An 18,227-nucleotide genomic window follows, 5' to 3' on the forward strand; every position below is an offset into this window, starting at 1 on the left:
GCAGTGACCGAAAAAGATTTTTTGGGGGATGGGAGGAAGACAATGAGATTCCAGTACAATAGTGTGGTCAAATGGGCTAACGTGACCCTTGGATGTATAAAAAGGGGACTCTCAAGCAGGAGAAGAGCAGTTATTTTACCTCTATTTGGCACTGGTATGACCAATGCTGGAATACTGTGTCCAATTCAAGATGGATGTTCATAAATTGATTCAAAGAAGAGCCACGAGAATGATTAAAAGATTAGAAAACATGCCTTTATAGTGATGGACTCAAGGAACACAATCTATTTAGCTTAACAAAAAGAAGGTTAAGGGATGACTTGATTACAGTCTGACTATATGGAGAACAAATATTAATAATGAACTCCTCAGTCTAACAGAGAAAGGTCAAATATGATCCAATAAAGGCAAAAAAATTTAACAGTGAGGGTAATTAACAATTCGAACAATTTACCAAGAGTCGTGCTGGATTCTCCATCACTGATAATTTTTAAATCAAGATTGGATTTCCCTCCTCCTCCCCACCCCCACCAAAAAAGCTCTGCTCTAGGAATTATTTGGGGGGGGGGGGGGGAGTTCTCTGGCCTGCGTTATACAGGAGATCATAATGGTCTCTTCCGTCCTTGGAATCTATGAATAGGAGGAGCCAATGGCCTGCCTGCAAGAAGTCCACAGAGCAGTCTGGGGAGCTCTGCTCTAGGTAGTTTATCATCAGCCAGTACCCATGGAAAGTTCAGCAACTGGCTAGATTGTGACCGAAGTAATGTGTTTCCTTCATTCCCTATTCTTAAGTATCAGCAGATTAAGGTCTTGCTTACACTGGACTTTTTACACCAGTGTTGCTGCCTTAAGGACACCTGTGTTCAGTGCGGGTCATGGTCCCAGTGCATGACACACATTGAGTATAGCTACAAACCTAAGGCAGACAAGACCTGTGGCAAACTGAGTACGAATGACCATTGCCCTATTCATGCCAGTTAAAAACTTGGGCAAAAAACAACTTGTGCAGACTCAAACTTTAAGGCCAGACAGGACCATCATGATCATCTAGTCTGACCTCCTGCACATCGCAGGCCACAAAACCTCACCCACCCACTCCTGCAATAGACCCCTAACCTCTGGCTGAGTTACTGAAGTCCTCAAACCATGATTTAAAGACTTCAAGTTAAGAGAATCCACCATTTACACTAGTTTAAACCTACAAGTGACCCATGCCCTATGCTGCAGAGGAAGGCAAAAATCCATCAGGGTCTCTGACAATCTGACTGGGGGGGGAAAATCCTTCCCAATTCCAAATATGGCAATCAGACCCTGAGCATGTGGGCAAGACCCACCAGCCAGACACCTGGGAAAGAATTCTCTGTAATAACAGAGCCCTCCACATCTTGTGCTCCATCATCAGCCATTGGAGCTATTTGCTGCTAACAGTCACAGATCGGCTATGTGCCATTGTAGGCAGTCTCATCATACCACCCCTCTATAAACTTGTCAAATTCAGTCTTGAAGCCAGTTAGGTTTTTTGCCCCCACTGCTCCCTTTTGACATAGTTGGGAGCTGGCCTCCTAAAGTGGAAGGTGGGGACTAGGCACACAGAGCAGCGGGGAAGGGCTCTAAGCCAGAGCGCTGGGCAGGGAACAGGCACCCAGGAAGGGTGAGGAGTTCAGGATCAGGCACCCAGAGGTTCAGGAAAGGTTTGCCTGGTGGGAGCTGGAAAGCAGGCATACAGGGGTGCAGGAAGGAGTGGGGAGTCAGATCAGGTGCACGGGGATACAGGAAGGACTCTAGGTAGAGGGGGATGTGAGGGACTTGGGGACTAGGCACACAGTAGTGTGGGAGTTGTGAAGCAAGCATATAGGGCTGCGGGAAAGGCTCTGGGTACTGGGGGAGGGAGCTGGGGAGCTAGAGACTGTCTGTATGCATTTAAAGCTGAATTTTAACCCTGTAATTATTTCACGTGCACTAGGGTGACAGGGGAGTTCAAAATCCAGACAGACTAGAAATCATTTTTTTAATATCTTATGATTATTAGGTTGGCAATTTTTTTACCTCTTTAGTCAGCAATAGTAGTCCTCCTGCCCATCCTGAGATGAGGCCCAGGCACAGAACATGGAGCAGGGCAATCTCTTACATAAGACCTTCCTTGGATGAACCGTAATGGAGAGAATTAAACCCAGAATGTTGAGAACCTTGGATGTACTCATTGGAATAGTACCTGTAATACACTGCCAGGTGGCCCTCATCAACTTTATGGATGGAGGAGTAGAGGAGAAGAACTAGGACTCCTGCAGCAGCTGCCACTACTGCCCCAGGCTGGCCCATAGTCATACTAACGTCATCTGTGGGAACAAAACACATGGTCATCCACCAATGTTGCAGTCAGTGAATGAAAAGGATTCCCTAATCCCTCTCTCGTCTATGGATTTTTCTTAATAGCGGAGGCTCCCAAACCTTTTTATAATGCAGACCACAACTTCACAGAGAATATTTCAGACACACCTCTACCATTCTCGATCACAGACCATTTCCATTCCTGCTCATAATTGCACGACAATACTATACTTACATGGACGATATTAGGGGAGTACTGTATATATTTTAAACTTCATTTAATGTGGTTTGTCAGCTGGAAATGAAGAGAAGGAGCTAGTACCATGTGGTTCACCAGTACTCCACAGACCCAACTACAAGAGCTTTGCCCACTCAGTTGTATTAAGGTGTCTCAACTCAGAGGCCCGAGCTTTCTTAGCACCATCCAGCTTAATCAATTGTTTCCATGTTTTAAGCCCTTGTGTACTACATCTAAAATTCAAGAGCAATTGCAACCCATATTTGTAATCTGCATCCCAGGAAATGGCAGAAGGCTGCTCTGCAGCTGCCTCCTCTTTTCAGCCACTCAGGTCAGCAGCTAGAAAGGAGCAGGAGGAGCATTTTCAGTGTTGCTCCTCTAGCCAGTCACAAGATTTGGGGGTTTTTCCCCCCTTGTTCTTTGAGGGGGTGGGCAATGGAGACATTATTTTCTCCATCCCTGAACAGAAATTAAAGGGGAGGTGCCCCTGTATGCTCTCACTTCAAAAGCAACATTGTCAGTACTGCTGCACAATTCACGCAGTCAATTATGATCAGGGTAGATTAATTCTCTGTTCTTGTCTCTGAATTTCCTTCTGCTTCCCTTAGCAACTTAAAATTAACTCATCTTAAATAGACATGTGGAGCTTCTCACATGTTCTTTACGCAATTCTGTATGTTACTGAGCTCAGAATAAAGACTGAAGTCTCTTTTTAATCAACCCACACACCAGCTGATCACAACCCATGAACCACACGTGGTGCACGTACTGTAGAGCTAGACAGTGCCAGCTCAGAACTCTCCTGGCTCCATGCCATTCTTCAACCTCTTCTTCTCTCCTGCCCAACGCTCACTATCATTACAGTAACAGACCACTAATGTTAAATTTTAATAATCTTGGAATACTGGGGAAGTTCCAGAGACCTGCAAGAAAGCCACTGCTGCACCAAGGCTTGAGAGTAGTTAAGATAAAATAGGAATTACAAGCCAGTTAGCCAGAAATACAGGACTATCAAAGAACTGAAGGAAGGAAATATAATTAATTCTAATCAACATTACAAGTTTGATTGATGAAAATAATAACTATCTACATAATACACTTTTGTCTTCTGAAACCATTTGATTTAAAACTGCATTACATTCTGCTTAAAAGTGGATTAGATGGACTAAAAAGCGTGTAACTAATAGATTGCAAAAAGGTATCATTAATGGGGAATCATTGTCCAGGAAGAGCGTTTCTATTGACATTCCACTGGGATCAGTTCTTGCCCCAACATTATTCAATATCTTTATCAATGATCTGGAAGGACATGAAACCATTGCTGACGACCTTTGCAAATGACAAATTGACAGGTGGTAATTACAAGGATAAAGCACTTATACAGGGCAATATAGATAACTTGGTACAACCATATCACATGCATTTTAACACTTCATACATCTAGGAACTGGGGAGACTGTAGATTACAGTACAGGATGAAGACTTTATTCTGGAAGGCAGGATTCTGAAAGGGATCTTGTGGTCATGGCAAATAAGCAGCTGAGCATGAGCTCCCAGTGCAGTGCTCTAAGGCAGCAAATGCAATTCGTGGCTGTATAAATTGGGGTACAGCAAGTCGGAGCAGGGAGATGATTCTACTTCTGTATGCAGCATTGGTGAGACTTTTACAATTCTGACAGTTCTGATGCCACATTTCAAGAAAGATGCTGGCAAACGAGATTTCAGAGAAGAGCCACAAGAATGCTTTGTGTCTGAAATATCTGCCTGAGAGTGAGAGACTAAAGGAGCTCAATCTATTTATTTTATCAAAAAGAAATTTAATCACAGTCTATACTTACCTATACAGGCAGCTGATAGTGGAGGACTATTTAAACTAGCACACAAGGGAAAAACAAGAGCCAATGACTAAGTTCAGGTCAGAAAACCTGGAAAAAAGGCACAAATGTTTAACAATTAGTGTAATTAACAAATGAAAAATGTTACCAAGGAGTGTGCAAGGTTCTCCATTGCTTGACGAATATTAATCAAGGCTGGGAGTGTTTCTAGAAGATATGTTATAGTTCAAATACAAGTTGTTGTCTTAGGCTAGGTCTACGCTGCCGGAGTTACATCGCCGCTCAGAGAGTGCTGAAAGAAAACCACTGTTGTGTGCGTAATAGCGTGTTCACACTTGCGGCACTTGCAGCAGTGTTCAGAATGGTGCACTCTGGGCAGCTATCCCACAGAACATCTCTTCCTCTTCTGCCGCTAAGAGTTGTGGGAAGGCGGAGGGGGTCGCAGGGCATCCTGGTCCTGTCCCAATGCCCCGTGATGCACTGCTTCGCATCCCAGCAATCCCTGTGCTTCCGTCCGTATTTGGCACCATCTTTCAACCGTTTGTGTACTGCACACTCTGCTTCTTCGGGTTGCAGGAATGGATCCCGCACTGTTGACTAATACGCTGCTCGCTCTCATTAACACGTCACGAGTGGCAGTGGAGTTATTCCTTAAACTACAAAGGCAAGAAGAGTTCGACATTGATCTCGCCACGCATAGTAGCTACGACACGAGATTGCTTGTGACATTCATGGAGGTGCTGACCACAGTGGAATGCTGCTTTTGAGCTCGGGATCACATCATCATGCACATCTGGGATGACGAGCAGTGGCTGCAGAACTTTCGCAAGATGAAAGCCACACTCATGGGACTGTGAGATGAGCTCGCCCCAACCCTGTGGCGCAAGGACATGAGAATGAGAGCTGCCCTGTCGTTGGAGAAGTGCATGACAATTGCCCTGTGGAAGCTGGCTACTCCAGACTGCTACCGATCAGTCACTAACCAGTTCGGAGTGGGAAAGTCGACTGTTGGACAGAAGTGTGCAGGGCCATTAATCTCATCCTGCTCCGACAGACCGTAACTCTGGGCAACGTGCATGACATTGTGGATGGCTTTGCACAAATGGGTTTCCCTAACTGCAGAGGAGCAATAGATGGCAAGCATATTCCAATTCTGGTAGCAGACCATCACCGAATACATTAATCAGAAGGAGTATTTCTCTTTGGTTCTCCAGGTGCTTGTGGATCACCATGGGCGTTTCACAGACATTAACACAGGCTGAGGTGCATAACGTAGGCATCTTTCGGAACACTGGTCTGTTCAGGAAGCTGCAAGCAGGGACTTTCTTCCCGGACCAGAAGATCACTGTAGGGAAAGTCAAAATGCCCATTGTGATCCTGGGAAACTCTGCCTACCCCTTAATGCCATGGCTCATGAAACCATCCACAGGGAACCTTGGCGGCAGCAGCAAGAAGCGGTTCAAAAAGAGGCTGAGCAAGTGCAGAATGACTGTTGAGTGTGCTTTTGGCTGTTTAAAGGCCTGCTGGTACTGTCTATATAGGAGGCCGGACCTGGCCGATAAAATTTTTATGCTTACAGCCATGTGCTGAACGCTCCATAATATTTGTGAAGGGAAGGGTGAAAGCTTCACTCAGGGCTGGACTGCTGAGGCTCAGTGCCTGGAGGCTGAATTTGAACAGCCAGAGACTAGGGCTATTAGAGGGGTGCAGCGTGGGGCCATAAGGATCAGGGATGCCTTGAGGCAGCAATCTGAAGCTGAAAGCCACTAATATTTGTTGCTATGCTTCGGAGTGCAATGCTTGTAATGCTAGGAGGTGATTGTGACTGGTGCAGACGATGCACTATGAAAGTTTAAGAAAATTGCCTGTTGCTTTGCAGGGCTCTGTTTGCTTTCAATTAATGGAATAAAGATGACTTTCAAACCAAAACAATTCTTTTCTTAAAAAACAACCACCAGAGGAGAGAAACAAACAAAAAACACATTAGCACTATGGGGGATGGGAGGGTCCCAGGAGGAGGCGGGGTCCCAGGATGGTTAAAGATTTCTGTATGTCCAGGTATCACATGCAACCTTGTCCTTTGGAGTACAGTGCAGCGGGTACCGATTTCAGCAGAACTAAACCGCAGAGGGAGTGTAGTGGGTACTGGGAGACCGCAAGGCTGGACTGTGACGGGGCAGGAGTGGAATGCAGACTGGAGCCAGAAGGTTCATAAGAGTGTGTTGGCAGTGTCTGGGGGGCGCATGGGAAAGAGTTTTGTGACAGTGGCTGCAGGGGAGGGCGGGTGTGGAGCTGCTCCGTTTCCAGTGCTAGTAGTGCCTGGGACATGTCCACTTGGCGCTCCATAACATTTAAGAGCCACTCTGTAGCTTTGTTCTGGCGTGCTGCGTTCTCCTTTCGGTCCCTCTTCTCGCTGTCCTGCCACTCCTTCAATTCTTGTTTTTTGGCCGCGGAGTGCATCATGAAATCAGTGTTCCAGGACCATACTGTACACTGGGCTGATGGCTCTTGGGGAGAGCCAGCACTGTAGTGGGGGCCTTATAATCATTATTGTTCCCACATTTTCCACAGGCTGTGTTCAGTATAGAAGATATATCGCTGCTGAGGATGAGCAGGGAATCAAGGGAGGGTCTTCTCCAAGACTGCGGCTTCTGCCCTGTGTGCAGCAATGGTCGCTCCCCCCGCAGTGACGGCAGAGTGGCACAGGAAAGTTACCCTTAATGGGGCAAGAAACAAACCAACTCTGCCAAAGAACCTGCGGCAGCAGATTATCCAGTATCTCCATCAGAGTTTCCTGGAGATCTCTGAAGCAGATTCCCGTGAAGTGAGGGTGTCAATCAACACCCTGTTCCGCTGCTCAGAGTAGGCATATGGTGGTACGTGCATTATACAGACACAAGCCTGCTTTCTGCAACCCTCCTGCCTCCAACAACTCACTTCAGCAATTCCCAAAATCAAAGCCACTTACCAGGGGCTTCCTCTCCTGTTTGATCTTCGCCAAGCTCCGACAGCTGTGACTGGCTAGCATCCTCCAGGGTAGAAAAGAGCTCCTGGCTGCATGCAGCTCTGACCTCCGAGTCAAGCTTTGCCTCTGGGTCCTGCTCCGCATCCTCATCCAAGATTTCCTCCTCCTGGCTCGGTCCACTCTCGACTGGCACGTGAGCGACCAAAGTATCCACTGTGGCCTTCACAGTGGAGGTGGGGTCGCCACCAAGTATTGCGTCCAGCTCTCCGTAGAACCGGCAGCTCATGGGCACTGCACCGGAGCAGCGGTTTGCCTCATGCGCCTTGTGGTAGGGGTTCCACAGCTCCTTCACTTTGACTCTGCACTGCAGTGTGTCCCGGTCATGGCCCCTTTCTGTCACGCATCGTGAAATCTGCCTGTAGGTGATATAATTCCTACAGTTGGAGCACAGCTGGGACTGGACAGCCTTCGCTCCCCAAATGCTGATGAGGTCCAGAAGCTCGGCATTGCTCCAAGAGACTACTGCATGTGTCACCAAGCAAACAGGAAGGGGACTTTCAAAATTCCAAGGAATTCAAGGGGTGGGGCTCACAGTTGGTCACCTGAAAGCAGGGCAGTAGAGTTCCAACCGATGACCAGAAAGGCAAGAACAGGCATTGTGGGACACCTCTTGGAGGCCAATTGCAGTGCTGTAATCAACCAGGGTGTCTACACTGGCACCACAACTTTGTAGCCCCGGCGCAGAAAGCTGTACGCCTCTCATCGGAGTGGTTTTTTTACAGCACTGCAACTGCGCAGTTTCTGCACACTAAGTGGCTTGGCAGTGTGTATACCTCAGGAATTACATCGCAGAAAGCTGCTTTGCTGTGCAGAAACTTGCCAGTGCAGACAAGGCCTAAGATACAGGAGTCACTAGGCTCCATGAATTGCATTATTCAGGAGGTCAGACTAGATTATCATGAATTGCTTCTGGTATTAAAAATCTATTAAAAGCTTAATATAGTCCCTGGAGTATATTTAAGTGAGCAAGGTTCTTGAGTTTCAGTGGCATAAACAGCTGCAAAAAAAAAAAAAAAAAAAAAAAAAAGGGGGGGGGGGGGGGGGACAAAAGTGGCTTCCCATTTGTGCAAGAAATACAGGCAGGCACATCAAAGGAGACACTTGTGACTCAACATGGCTAAAGCATGTCTGCATTTTGTTGTGTAGATATGTGCTCAATCCACATTAAAGTTTTGAGTAATTAGTGTCAGGAAACAGTCACAAAACACAGGCCCAATAACACAATATCCTTCCTCTCAAACTGGCCCAAAAGGAAGTCCCAGAAGCTCTGCAGGAAATCATATGACAACCAAATCTTTTCTGGGGAGCAAATTCTACCGTCCCTCAGAAAGGATTCCAAAAGCAACCAGTACTTAAGAAACTATTATTCCACGCAACCAATCTCATTACCCAATGCTCAGTGTCCAAACTCCCATTTCTGAGTAAAGAGCTGCCTCCCACTCCACTGCCAATATCCTGGATCTCTCCCAATAAACCTTCAGGCCAAGGCATGACAGAGCTGATGCTGTGGACATGCTTGTATACGCTCAGTCATACAATGCAGCTGTCCTATCTCAGAGACACAGCAGAGGCGTGCAACAGCACACCAAAAAAACAAACAAACATTCCAAACCTTCCTTTTAGACCAAACCACAAGAGTCATGATGGGAAACTGTCTTTCGTCTCCAGAGCCCACTCTTATGGAGTACCATAGGGATCCATACTATTGATAGATGGGTTGCACGGAGCCAGTAGGTAAAATCATAGGGCCTCATGGACTCAGCAATACATGGATAATACCCAGCTATCCAAATACTGAAGGAAACCTAGTGCCGGATAAAGAGAAGATGATGAAACTACACCTGGTTTGGATGGATGCAATACTGGTGGAGTAAAATACTTCAAAGAACTTGCTACCAGCATATTACCTCTCCTCAAATAGTTAAGTCTATAGACACAATCCTGGACCCCTCATAAATCTCTGGCTGCGGAAAGATCCTCTTCCATCTACGCTTGTCTCAGCTTGTCAGACTCAGGCCCAGCCACAAGTGACCTGAGCATTTGTGACCTTTCAACTAGATTACCGCAGCAATGTATTTAGAAATGAATTCACCGACATAAGGCTCCAGCTGGTTCAAACTGCGGCAGTTCACCTTCTTAGCAACACAAACACTCAGAAGGACATCACTCTGTAGCCTGGCTCCTGCACTGGCTCAATTTAAATAAGGAGTCACATCAATGGGTCCTGCCTTCAAAACTCCTCCACAGAAACACCTGGCTACCTAAAGGAATACCTCAGCCACAGGAACCACTGGTGACTGTATCCTTTTAAGGTCCTGTTTCAACACCAAAGTCATACTCTAACCATGACTGGGGACACAACAGTATGTTAAGTGGTTCCATGTGTTACGGCTGAACTTGTGGCGTAGATGGGCCTAGAATGACACTGCAAAAATCAACTTAGGTTTAGGTTTTGAAAATAAATCAAGTTTAAAAAGGGCCTCCCATCAACAGAAATGTTTCCATGGAAACCTTCCCCTCTTCTATTCTCACAAAAGCTTTTTTAAAGGAACACAACACGTTCTGCAGCATTTGTAGCCTGAACATTGCAGATTCATGGCCAAATGCAGTGTGGGCACAGATTAGAAACCGACTTGCCCATTTTTATTATCTAAGCAGTCATGTGCAGTGAATATGATTTTCTAATTCTGTCAGATAAGATGTTATTAGTAACAAATAAGGAAATTTAAAAAAAATCTGTTTGTGCGCCTCACAGCACCCCTTTTAATTCTCCAGGGAATTGGAAGTTACAGTGGCAAAATGACAGAAGAATCAAGGGTTAAGTACTTAATTGGTTTGTCAAGTATGTTGGCCTCCACATTAAATGAACTTGGCCATTAATTTTACTGCAACTTCCGAAACCTGTAAACAGCCAAGTAAAAGCGTTTGAATGTAGGAAGGAGTGTACAGCTGTCCTCAGCAAGCTGTTCTTATTTTGCTACTGCAGACACTCAGTCAAACCTATAATTTAAGGTGATCTGCAAAAAATGTAAGTCACCTAATGTATGCCTTTTTTGCTTCTTTATACTGTACATATATTTTCTTCTCTCCCCTCAAAAGGCAGATGCAGTGCTTGTTTTACCTTTAGAAATCACAAGGTTTCACTGTCTGCGTTTGATGAAGGTGTCTCCTTAAAGAGCCAAAGAACTGGAAAAAAGAGTTCTCCGCCCTAAGCAGAAAAGGCAGATCTTCAGATATCTTCCTTCTCAACTGTTTGTCAGACATTTCAGTTAAATATGAGTTTAATTACAATTTTAGATAAACTAACTAAAAACCCTTTCCTCTCAGTTGACTCAGGAATTGCTTCCTTCACACAGAAGCACAACCCTACTTGCTATCCATTTTTATCTGGAGAGCCAAGACCCAAAATTTGCAATTAAACACTTTTAAACAGCTAAAAAAAATGGTAAAAACTCCCCCCCCCTCCTTCTTCACCCAGAAAATTAAAGTTGGCCTTTTTTTTTTTTTTTTTAGGAAAATAGCAATTTTCACACTGGATCTGACTTTACTCCTGGGGGAATTCTGCACCACTGCGCAAGGCAGCATTTTGCAGAAATTAATGTTGTGTGTGCAGAATTTCCTTTTTTCCCCACAGAAACGGGCTGCAGAGATGTTGGCTGCCATCAGGGGCCGCTGGACGCGGCAGAGCCCAGCTTACAAATAGAAGACAAGGCTGGGGGAAGGTGGAGTGGACTGGAGGGTTCCCAGCAGCTGCAGTTCCCAGCATGCCCTGAAGAAAGGAGGTGGTGGCACACAGGAAACTCTGTGCAAACCCAGGACCCAGTATCAGGCTGTTTCTCCTCTGGATCCCCGGGTAGGAGGTGAGTGTGACGTTGTGCAGTCTATATAGTTTTATAAAAACTTGATAATAAGTCAATATAATGTAACTGAGATAGTTTTAGAGAAAATACGGTAATAAGTGAATGTAACGTAACTGGGATATGCCTCATGCAAAAGGTCTCTTGTAAGGTATCATTACAAAGCTTATAATCTACTGAGTATGATCATCTGATTTGTATAAATGTACCACTCTTGTATCTAAAACTAGAAATATAAAATGTAACTCTGAGGGCCTATTGTAATTGTGTAAAGTGTGGACCATTAATGATGGTTTGGAATCTTGATGACTCCCATTGTCTGCAGATGGCTGTATTTACCTGTGAGTCTTCCTGTATATGTGTGTGCTGGCAAGTGAGTAATGAAGTCTTGCAGTGACATGTGATCATGTCACCTGAACTGGAATCCATCTTTAACCTGGTGCTTTTCCAGTGAGGGGGGGGTGGAAAACCAGAGAGACAGAGTTCCCGCCTTATGCAAAAGATATATAAAGGGGGGAAGAGAACAGAGAGGGGGAGGAGCCATCATGAAGAATCCCCTAGCTACCACCTGAGCTGCAACAAGAGCTGTACCAGGGGAAAGAATTGTGCCCAGGCCTGGAAGATGTCCAGTCTGAGAGAAACTTACTGAAGCATCTCTGAGGGTGAGATTATCTGTATTCAGTTTGATTAGGCATAGATTTGCGCATTTTATTTTATTTTGCTTGGTGACTTACTTTGTTCTGTCTGTTACTACTTTGAACCACTTAAATCCTACTGTCTGTATTTAATAAAATCACTTTCTATTTAGTAATTCACTCAGAGTATGTATTAATACCTGGGGGAGCAAACAACTGTGCATATCTCTCTATCAGTGTTATAGAGGGCGAACAATTTATGAGTTTGCCCTGCATAAGCTTTATGCAGGGTAAAACGGATTTATCTGGGTTTAGACCCCATTGGGAGTTGGGCATCTGAGTGCTAAAGACAAGCACACTACTGTGAGCTGTTTTCAGGTAAACTTGCAGCTTTGGGACAAGTGATTCAGACCCTGGATCTGTGTCTGGAGCCAGACAGGAGTGTCTGGCTCAGCAAGACAGGGTGCTGGAGTCCTGAGCTGGCAGGGAAAACAGAAGCAGGGGTAGTCTTTGCATGTCTGGTGGCAGCTCCCAAGGGGGTTTCTGTGATCCAACCCGTCACAGTGAGTGTGTCTGGGCTGGGGAAGGCCCCACAGCTGGGCTCTGAGGGGTGTGAAGGCTCCGGGATGGGGCCAGGGATGAGGGGCTTGGGGTGCAGGAGGGTGCTCCGGGTTAGGACCAATGTGTTCAGAGGACAGGAGGGGGATCAGGGCTGTGGCAGGGGATTGGGGTGCGGGGCGGGCTCAGGCTCCAGGTGGTGCCTACTGCAAGCAGCTCCCGGAACCATGTCCCCCTTCTGGCTCCATGGCGCAGCCAGGCAGATCTACGCGCTGTTCCATCCGCAGGCACTGCCCCTGCAGCTCCCACTGGTCGGGAACCATGGCAAATAGGAGCTGCAGGGGCAGCATCTGAAGATGGGGCAGCGTGCAGAGTCGCCTGGCCACGCCTCCACGTACTACATAGGAGCCAGAGGGGGATCATGCTGACTGCTTCCTAGAAGCCACATGGAGTGGGGCAAGCCCCGAACCCCGCTCCCCAGTGGCAGCTGAGGGCTGGATTAAATGGTCTGATGGGCCGGATGTGGCCCAAGGGCCATAGTTTGCCCACCCGTCATAAGGGTTTCTTTAACAGTACCGACAAAAAATTCCCCAGGAGTAAAGAGTTGCAGACATACTTGCTGACAGGTATTTTGAAATAAATTACCAAAATAATTGGAACTGGTGCGATTATATAATGTTATTTTGACAAATAAAATTTGCAGAATTTTGCAGTTTTAAAATATTTTGTGCAGAATCTTTAATTTTTTGGTGCAGAATTCCCCCAGGAGTATGACTTGTAGTCTGGTATCTTATCGCCAAGAGAAGCCAGTGCAGGTATTTCAAAGGAAGATGCAAGAACCCTTGGACTGGCTACTTATGGAAAAGCATCTTGCAAAGGCAGTTCCTGCCTTAACCCAACTACTGACTAACTGGGGTATGCACAAAAGGTGAGAACTCACATACTAGGCTATCCCAAAACTTCCACATTTGGGAGTGAAATTTGTCACGTGTCATCTCTACCCAAACAGGATTTTAATACTTAGAGAAAACTCCCTTGAGCTCCTGAGTTATGGGACTGTTAAGACTTTTTCCCATTGTAAAAAAAATATTCTAGACACAATCTTCCCTTCCCTCAAACAGGCAAAAGAGTGGCTGAGATACGGCCTTGTTTACTTGGGGTAGGGAGCAGGACTTTGATCAGAAAGTACAGCCTCAGCTCTTTGATGTCTTGCTTAGTCTACTGAAAGGTGGCAGGAACAGGCAAGAATAAACACACACAATATCAACGAGGCCAGCAAGACTATGCACTTCTAAGTAGTCATCTCACAGAACCGAAACGAAGTTTGTCAGCTTGTGGGTTTTAGCAGGGCAAGGAGATTAACTTTCCCTTTGGTGCCAATAGTTGCTCCAGGGGGCAGAACTATCTAGAATAGTGTTAAGGAGCCTTTCTCTAAGTTCCTCATCCAGCCCAGGTGTCTAAACATCCGAGTTATTTCCTGCGGCCCGCCATAGGCGCTGACTTCACTGACACCCCCCAAGCGCTCCACGTCCCTACTCCTCTGCCTACTTTCCAGCATTTCCCACTGCCAAACAGCTGTTTGGTGGCGCTTAGGACTTTCCAGGAGGGAGGGGGGAGAAGCAGGGACACAGCGTGCTCAGGGGAGGAGGCAGAGAAGAGGTGGGGCCGGGGCAATGATTTGGGGAAGGGGTTGGAATAGGGGCAGGGAGGGGTGGAGTTGGGGCGGGGACTTTGGGGAAGGGGTTGGAAGAGGCTGAGCAGGGAAGACATTGTTAGCTGGATCAGCAAAACATAACCCACCTCTGGCTCTGTTGCTGCCAGCTCCCACACACATGCTCTGGGGAGGAGGGCAGGCAGGCTCTTGGAGCTGCTGTTTAAGGCAGTGTTTACAGTCACTCTCGCTCTGGGGGTGGGGATGTCTGATGCGTGCATTTCAATGAGCCGTTTCCACAGTTCTCTGAAGTTTACCCAGTCAAACTGCCCAAGCTTGACAAACAGCCTTGCAGCTCCTCGCTCCCAACCAAGCCATTGAGCCTGCTCTTCCTGCATCTCCAGTCCTCCCCTCCAGCTATACCCCAACTCACACCAACCCTCAGCCAGACTCTCTGCCACTCTTCAAATCTCCCCTCCATCAAGGGAGGGCCAAACACACCGCTATTGAAATCCCTCCCCATTGATCCCATGTGCAGTGTTTAAAGCTGGGGGGAGAAGGGAAAAGCCTTTTCCTTTAACACTGGGAGGGAGGGAAAAGGAATCAGAGAGAAATATCATTGGGGGGGGGGGGTTGGAAGACAGGGATTTTGGATTTTCCAGTTTACAAAAGCCAAGCCTGTTCCCCACGCCTCTCACCCTCAAAAACGCCTGGATGGGAAAGAAATCCCCAACCCTCCTAGGGGACACGGACACTTCAACACAGGTGCTGACTGCTGAGTAAATTTGCTCAATAGAGGCCTACAGCTCTAAGCATGCTCTACTCCACTTTGCACGGAGCTGCTGCCTTAGAGACAGAGCAAGGCATGCTGTGAGTAGTTGGGAAGAATGTTTGTTAAAAGTGGCAACGTATTTTGTATGAATAGTTACTTTAAAAAGTTCCTGCCATTACAGCTATGTTGATAGACTCTTAGTGTAGATCAGGGACAGGCAAACTTTTTGACCTGAGGAGGGCCACATCGGGTTTCCAAAATTGTATGGAGAGCTGGTTTGAGGAGGCACAGCCTCCTCTAACAGTCAGGTGTGGCCCAGCCAAGGCCCCCTATCTGACCCCCCCCCCGCTTCTCGCCCCCTCCCCACTCCCTGACTGCCCCCAAACCCCCGCCCCTAACTGTCCCCCGCCGCCCCATCCAACCCCTCCTCTCATTCCTGACTGCTCCCCCTCACTACGGGACCTCTGCCCCATCCAGCCACCCCTTCTCCCTAACTGCTCCTGGAACCCCTGCCCCATCCAACCCTTCCTCTCATTCCTGACTCCCCCCCCCGGGACCTCTGCCCCATCCAACCACCCCTTCTCCTTGCCTGCCCCCCACTGCCCCATCCTGACTGCCCCTCCGGGACCCCTGCCGCCATGTTCCCTGCCCTCTGACCACCCCACTCCCTATCCACACCTCCACCCCCAACCGCCACCCCAAACTCCCCTGCCCTCTTACCACGTTGCCTGGAGCACAGGTGGCTGGCAGTGCTACAGCCACACCGCCCAGAGCACCACGACAGGCAGCCACACCACCGCACAGCACAGAGCACCAGGTCAGGCTGCAGCTCTGCAGCTGCACTGCCCCAGGAGCTGGCAGCCCCACCGCCCAGAGTGTTGTGCCAGCGCTGCAGTGAGCTGAGGCTGTGGGGGAGGGGCCGGGGGCTAGCCTCCCAGGCCAGGATCTCAGGGGCCGGGCAGGAGAGTCCCACGGGCTGAATGTGGCTGGTGGGCCATAGTTTGCCCGCCTCTGGTGTAGATCATCATCAGTATTACTGAGCACATAAGGAATAGTTATAGGTGTTTATATTTTATTAAAACCCCTCTTCACATTACAGTTTTTAAAAAGTTAATACACTGACTTCTAATAGCATACTATATTACTCTTAATTTTTTACTATACTTTTCTTTCATTGTATGAAAAGGTTTCAGTGATGTGGCCCTCAGGCCAATGTACTAGTCCTCATGTGGCCCTCATGGTGATTTGAGTTTGAGATCCCCGTCCTAGAACTATCTGGCACAAGCTAGTCCTTTCCTGACTGACTAGCTTGGTGCAAATCTGACTAGCTGTGATGACTAGCTTGGTGCAAATCAGAAGAGTGGTAGAGACCAAAGGGCCACCAGAGGAGTGGCAGAGAACCAAAAGCTTCCCACTTCTGAGTGTTTAGAGTGGGAAGGGGAGAAGTTAGTCCTCTATTTTTGCAGAACCTATGCTTTTCCTTTGAAAGAGTGACATTTCTACTGGCTGAGATTGCAAAGACTCAGGTGTAACTAATGCACAGTCTTGTCTTCCTGTATCTGCAGACAAGACAGCATTACAACTTCTGCAGCTGCTGCTCAGAATTTTGCTAAGCAGCCACAGAATGAAGTTATCAAGTTTCTGGGTAAGTCTCCCTGTGGCTCCTCAGAACTGTAGGCAGCAGCGAAATTATTCACAGGGGAAGAGAGCCCAAAACCACAGCAGCTTAGGATAGAATGTGTCTGTGTTCACAAGAGTCAGCCTAAGAAACCCACAGCTGACAAATGAGGCTACACCAGTTTCTTGATAATGACTGCCTGTCTCAGCAAGCACCAATAGACAGCCATACCAGAACATGTCCCCTAGGACATTTCACCTTCAGCTCGTGGGAGATGAAAGAGCTCTTACTATTAATATGATCATACTTTTTCACACAGCTCACACCACCATACTCTTCATCATGATTAAAAATGCCCCAGCGAGAACAAACTAAGACACAGATGCACTTCCTAAGCACAGACCTCAGCAGCCAGGAGTCTGGATGGCTGTTTTAGTCACCCCACCTGCTGCAAATCAGAGTCTGGGAGTTTCTCCAGACGACCTACTAAAACTCTGGAGAACATCAAGTACTGCTCTTGTACATCCTACAATGCAACGTGAACATTCATCCATTTACCTCACATCACTCAGCCTCTCCTGAAAACATGCACCATGCCCTGTCAAGAAGAGCTGCTTTACCTGCTGTTTGGGTCTGTTCTACGTGGGCTACTAGGACATGTCTATACAGAGATTAGACACCCGCGGCTGGCCCGTGCCAGCTGACTCGAGCTAAGCAGCTGTTTTATTGCGGTGTCCATGCTCGGAGGCTCCCCGCTCGCAGAGTCTTTGGGCCCGGGGTCCAGCCCCAGCCAGCCGCGGGGGTCTCAGCGCAGTGTTATGTACCCTCAGCACTAACGGGTGAGGCAGCAGCACGTTATAGCGCCCGCCTGACACCAGCCCGCTCTGCCTCGGGCTCGCTCCTGCCGCTTTCAACACCAGCCCAGGAGCAGCCTGCTGCCAAGCGGCCCTTCCCCAGCGCAGCGGGTCCCTCGCTCCTCCGGAGCTGTGTCCCCGGCCGCCCCCAACGTCCCAGCAGGCCCAGCCAGGGGCTCGCCCAAGGCCCGCCGGGAACGCTCCGGGCCGCAGCGAGGAGCCCCCGGCCCCGCCCCGCCCCGGAGCAGCGGCTGCCCGGCCAGGCATGGGGGGAGGGGGGGCTCTGCCGCCTCCCCAGCAGCAGCCCGGGCCCGTGGCGAGCCGTGGGGACAGCGCGCTCCCCAGGCCAGGCATGTAGCGTGAGGGGGTCTCTCTGCCGCCCGCCCCCCGTACCTACTCAGCGCCGCCCCTCACGAGCCACCGGACACGTCGTTCCCACGCACGCGCAGCTAACACCGCTCGCTTCCACCTCCTACCAGCCAACCACCGAACAGAAGGGCTCAGGTACGGTAAGGCAGCGAGAACAAAATACTTGTCGTCACGGATCCGCGTAGTACCAGGAGCCCCCTACCGAATCCGACGCGGGGGCGGGGCTCGGGGCTGGGCCGTGTCGCACTGTGGGACAAGGGGCAGCGCTGGGGGGTGGGGCTGGGCAGCTGCGCTCAATGCTGGGGTTGGGGGTCAGGGCAGTGCCACAATACGGGGCGGGCTCAGTGCAGGACTAGGCCGTGTCACACTGTGGGTAGCTGAGAGGTGGAGCTCAATGCTGGGGGTGGCGCTGGGCCTGGTCACACTGTGGGATAAGGGTCAGTGCTGGCGGGTGGGGCTTGGCAGTGTCACACTCACTAGGGGCAAT

General features: G+C 48.4%; 1 protein-coding gene across 7 annotated transcripts in view; it reads right to left on the reverse strand.

Annotated features, from left to right (window-relative positions):
- The window catches only part of ERLIN1 (ER lipid raft associated 1), a 55,510-nt gene extending 37,599 nt beyond the window's left edge, over positions 1-17,911 (reverse strand). Inside the window, exons 1-2 of one of the 7 annotated variants that reach the window (XM_034775274.1) lie at positions 17,765-17,911; positions 2,213-2,336 (exon numbers count right to left, since the gene is read on the reverse strand). In XM_034775274.1, coding sequence (XP_034631165.1) covers positions 2,213-2,325 — 113 coding nt within the window. In that variant the 5' untranslated portion in view covers positions 2,326-2,336; positions 17,765-17,911. Of the gene's footprint in view, positions 1-2,212; positions 2,337-14,276; positions 14,326-17,137; positions 17,566-17,764 lie in introns of those variants that run through there. The other 6 variants (XM_034775279.1, XM_034775276.1, XM_034775280.1 and 3 more) reach the window with 6 other exon arrangements.
- Positions 17,912-18,227: the final 316 nt, after the last annotated feature.

This window comes from Trachemys scripta, chromosome 7 (genome assembly GCF_013100865.1).
Source record: "Trachemys scripta elegans isolate TJP31775 chromosome 7, CAS_Tse_1.0, whole genome shotgun sequence".
Taxonomy (NCBI): Eukaryota; Metazoa; Chordata; order Testudines; family Emydidae; genus Trachemys; species Trachemys scripta.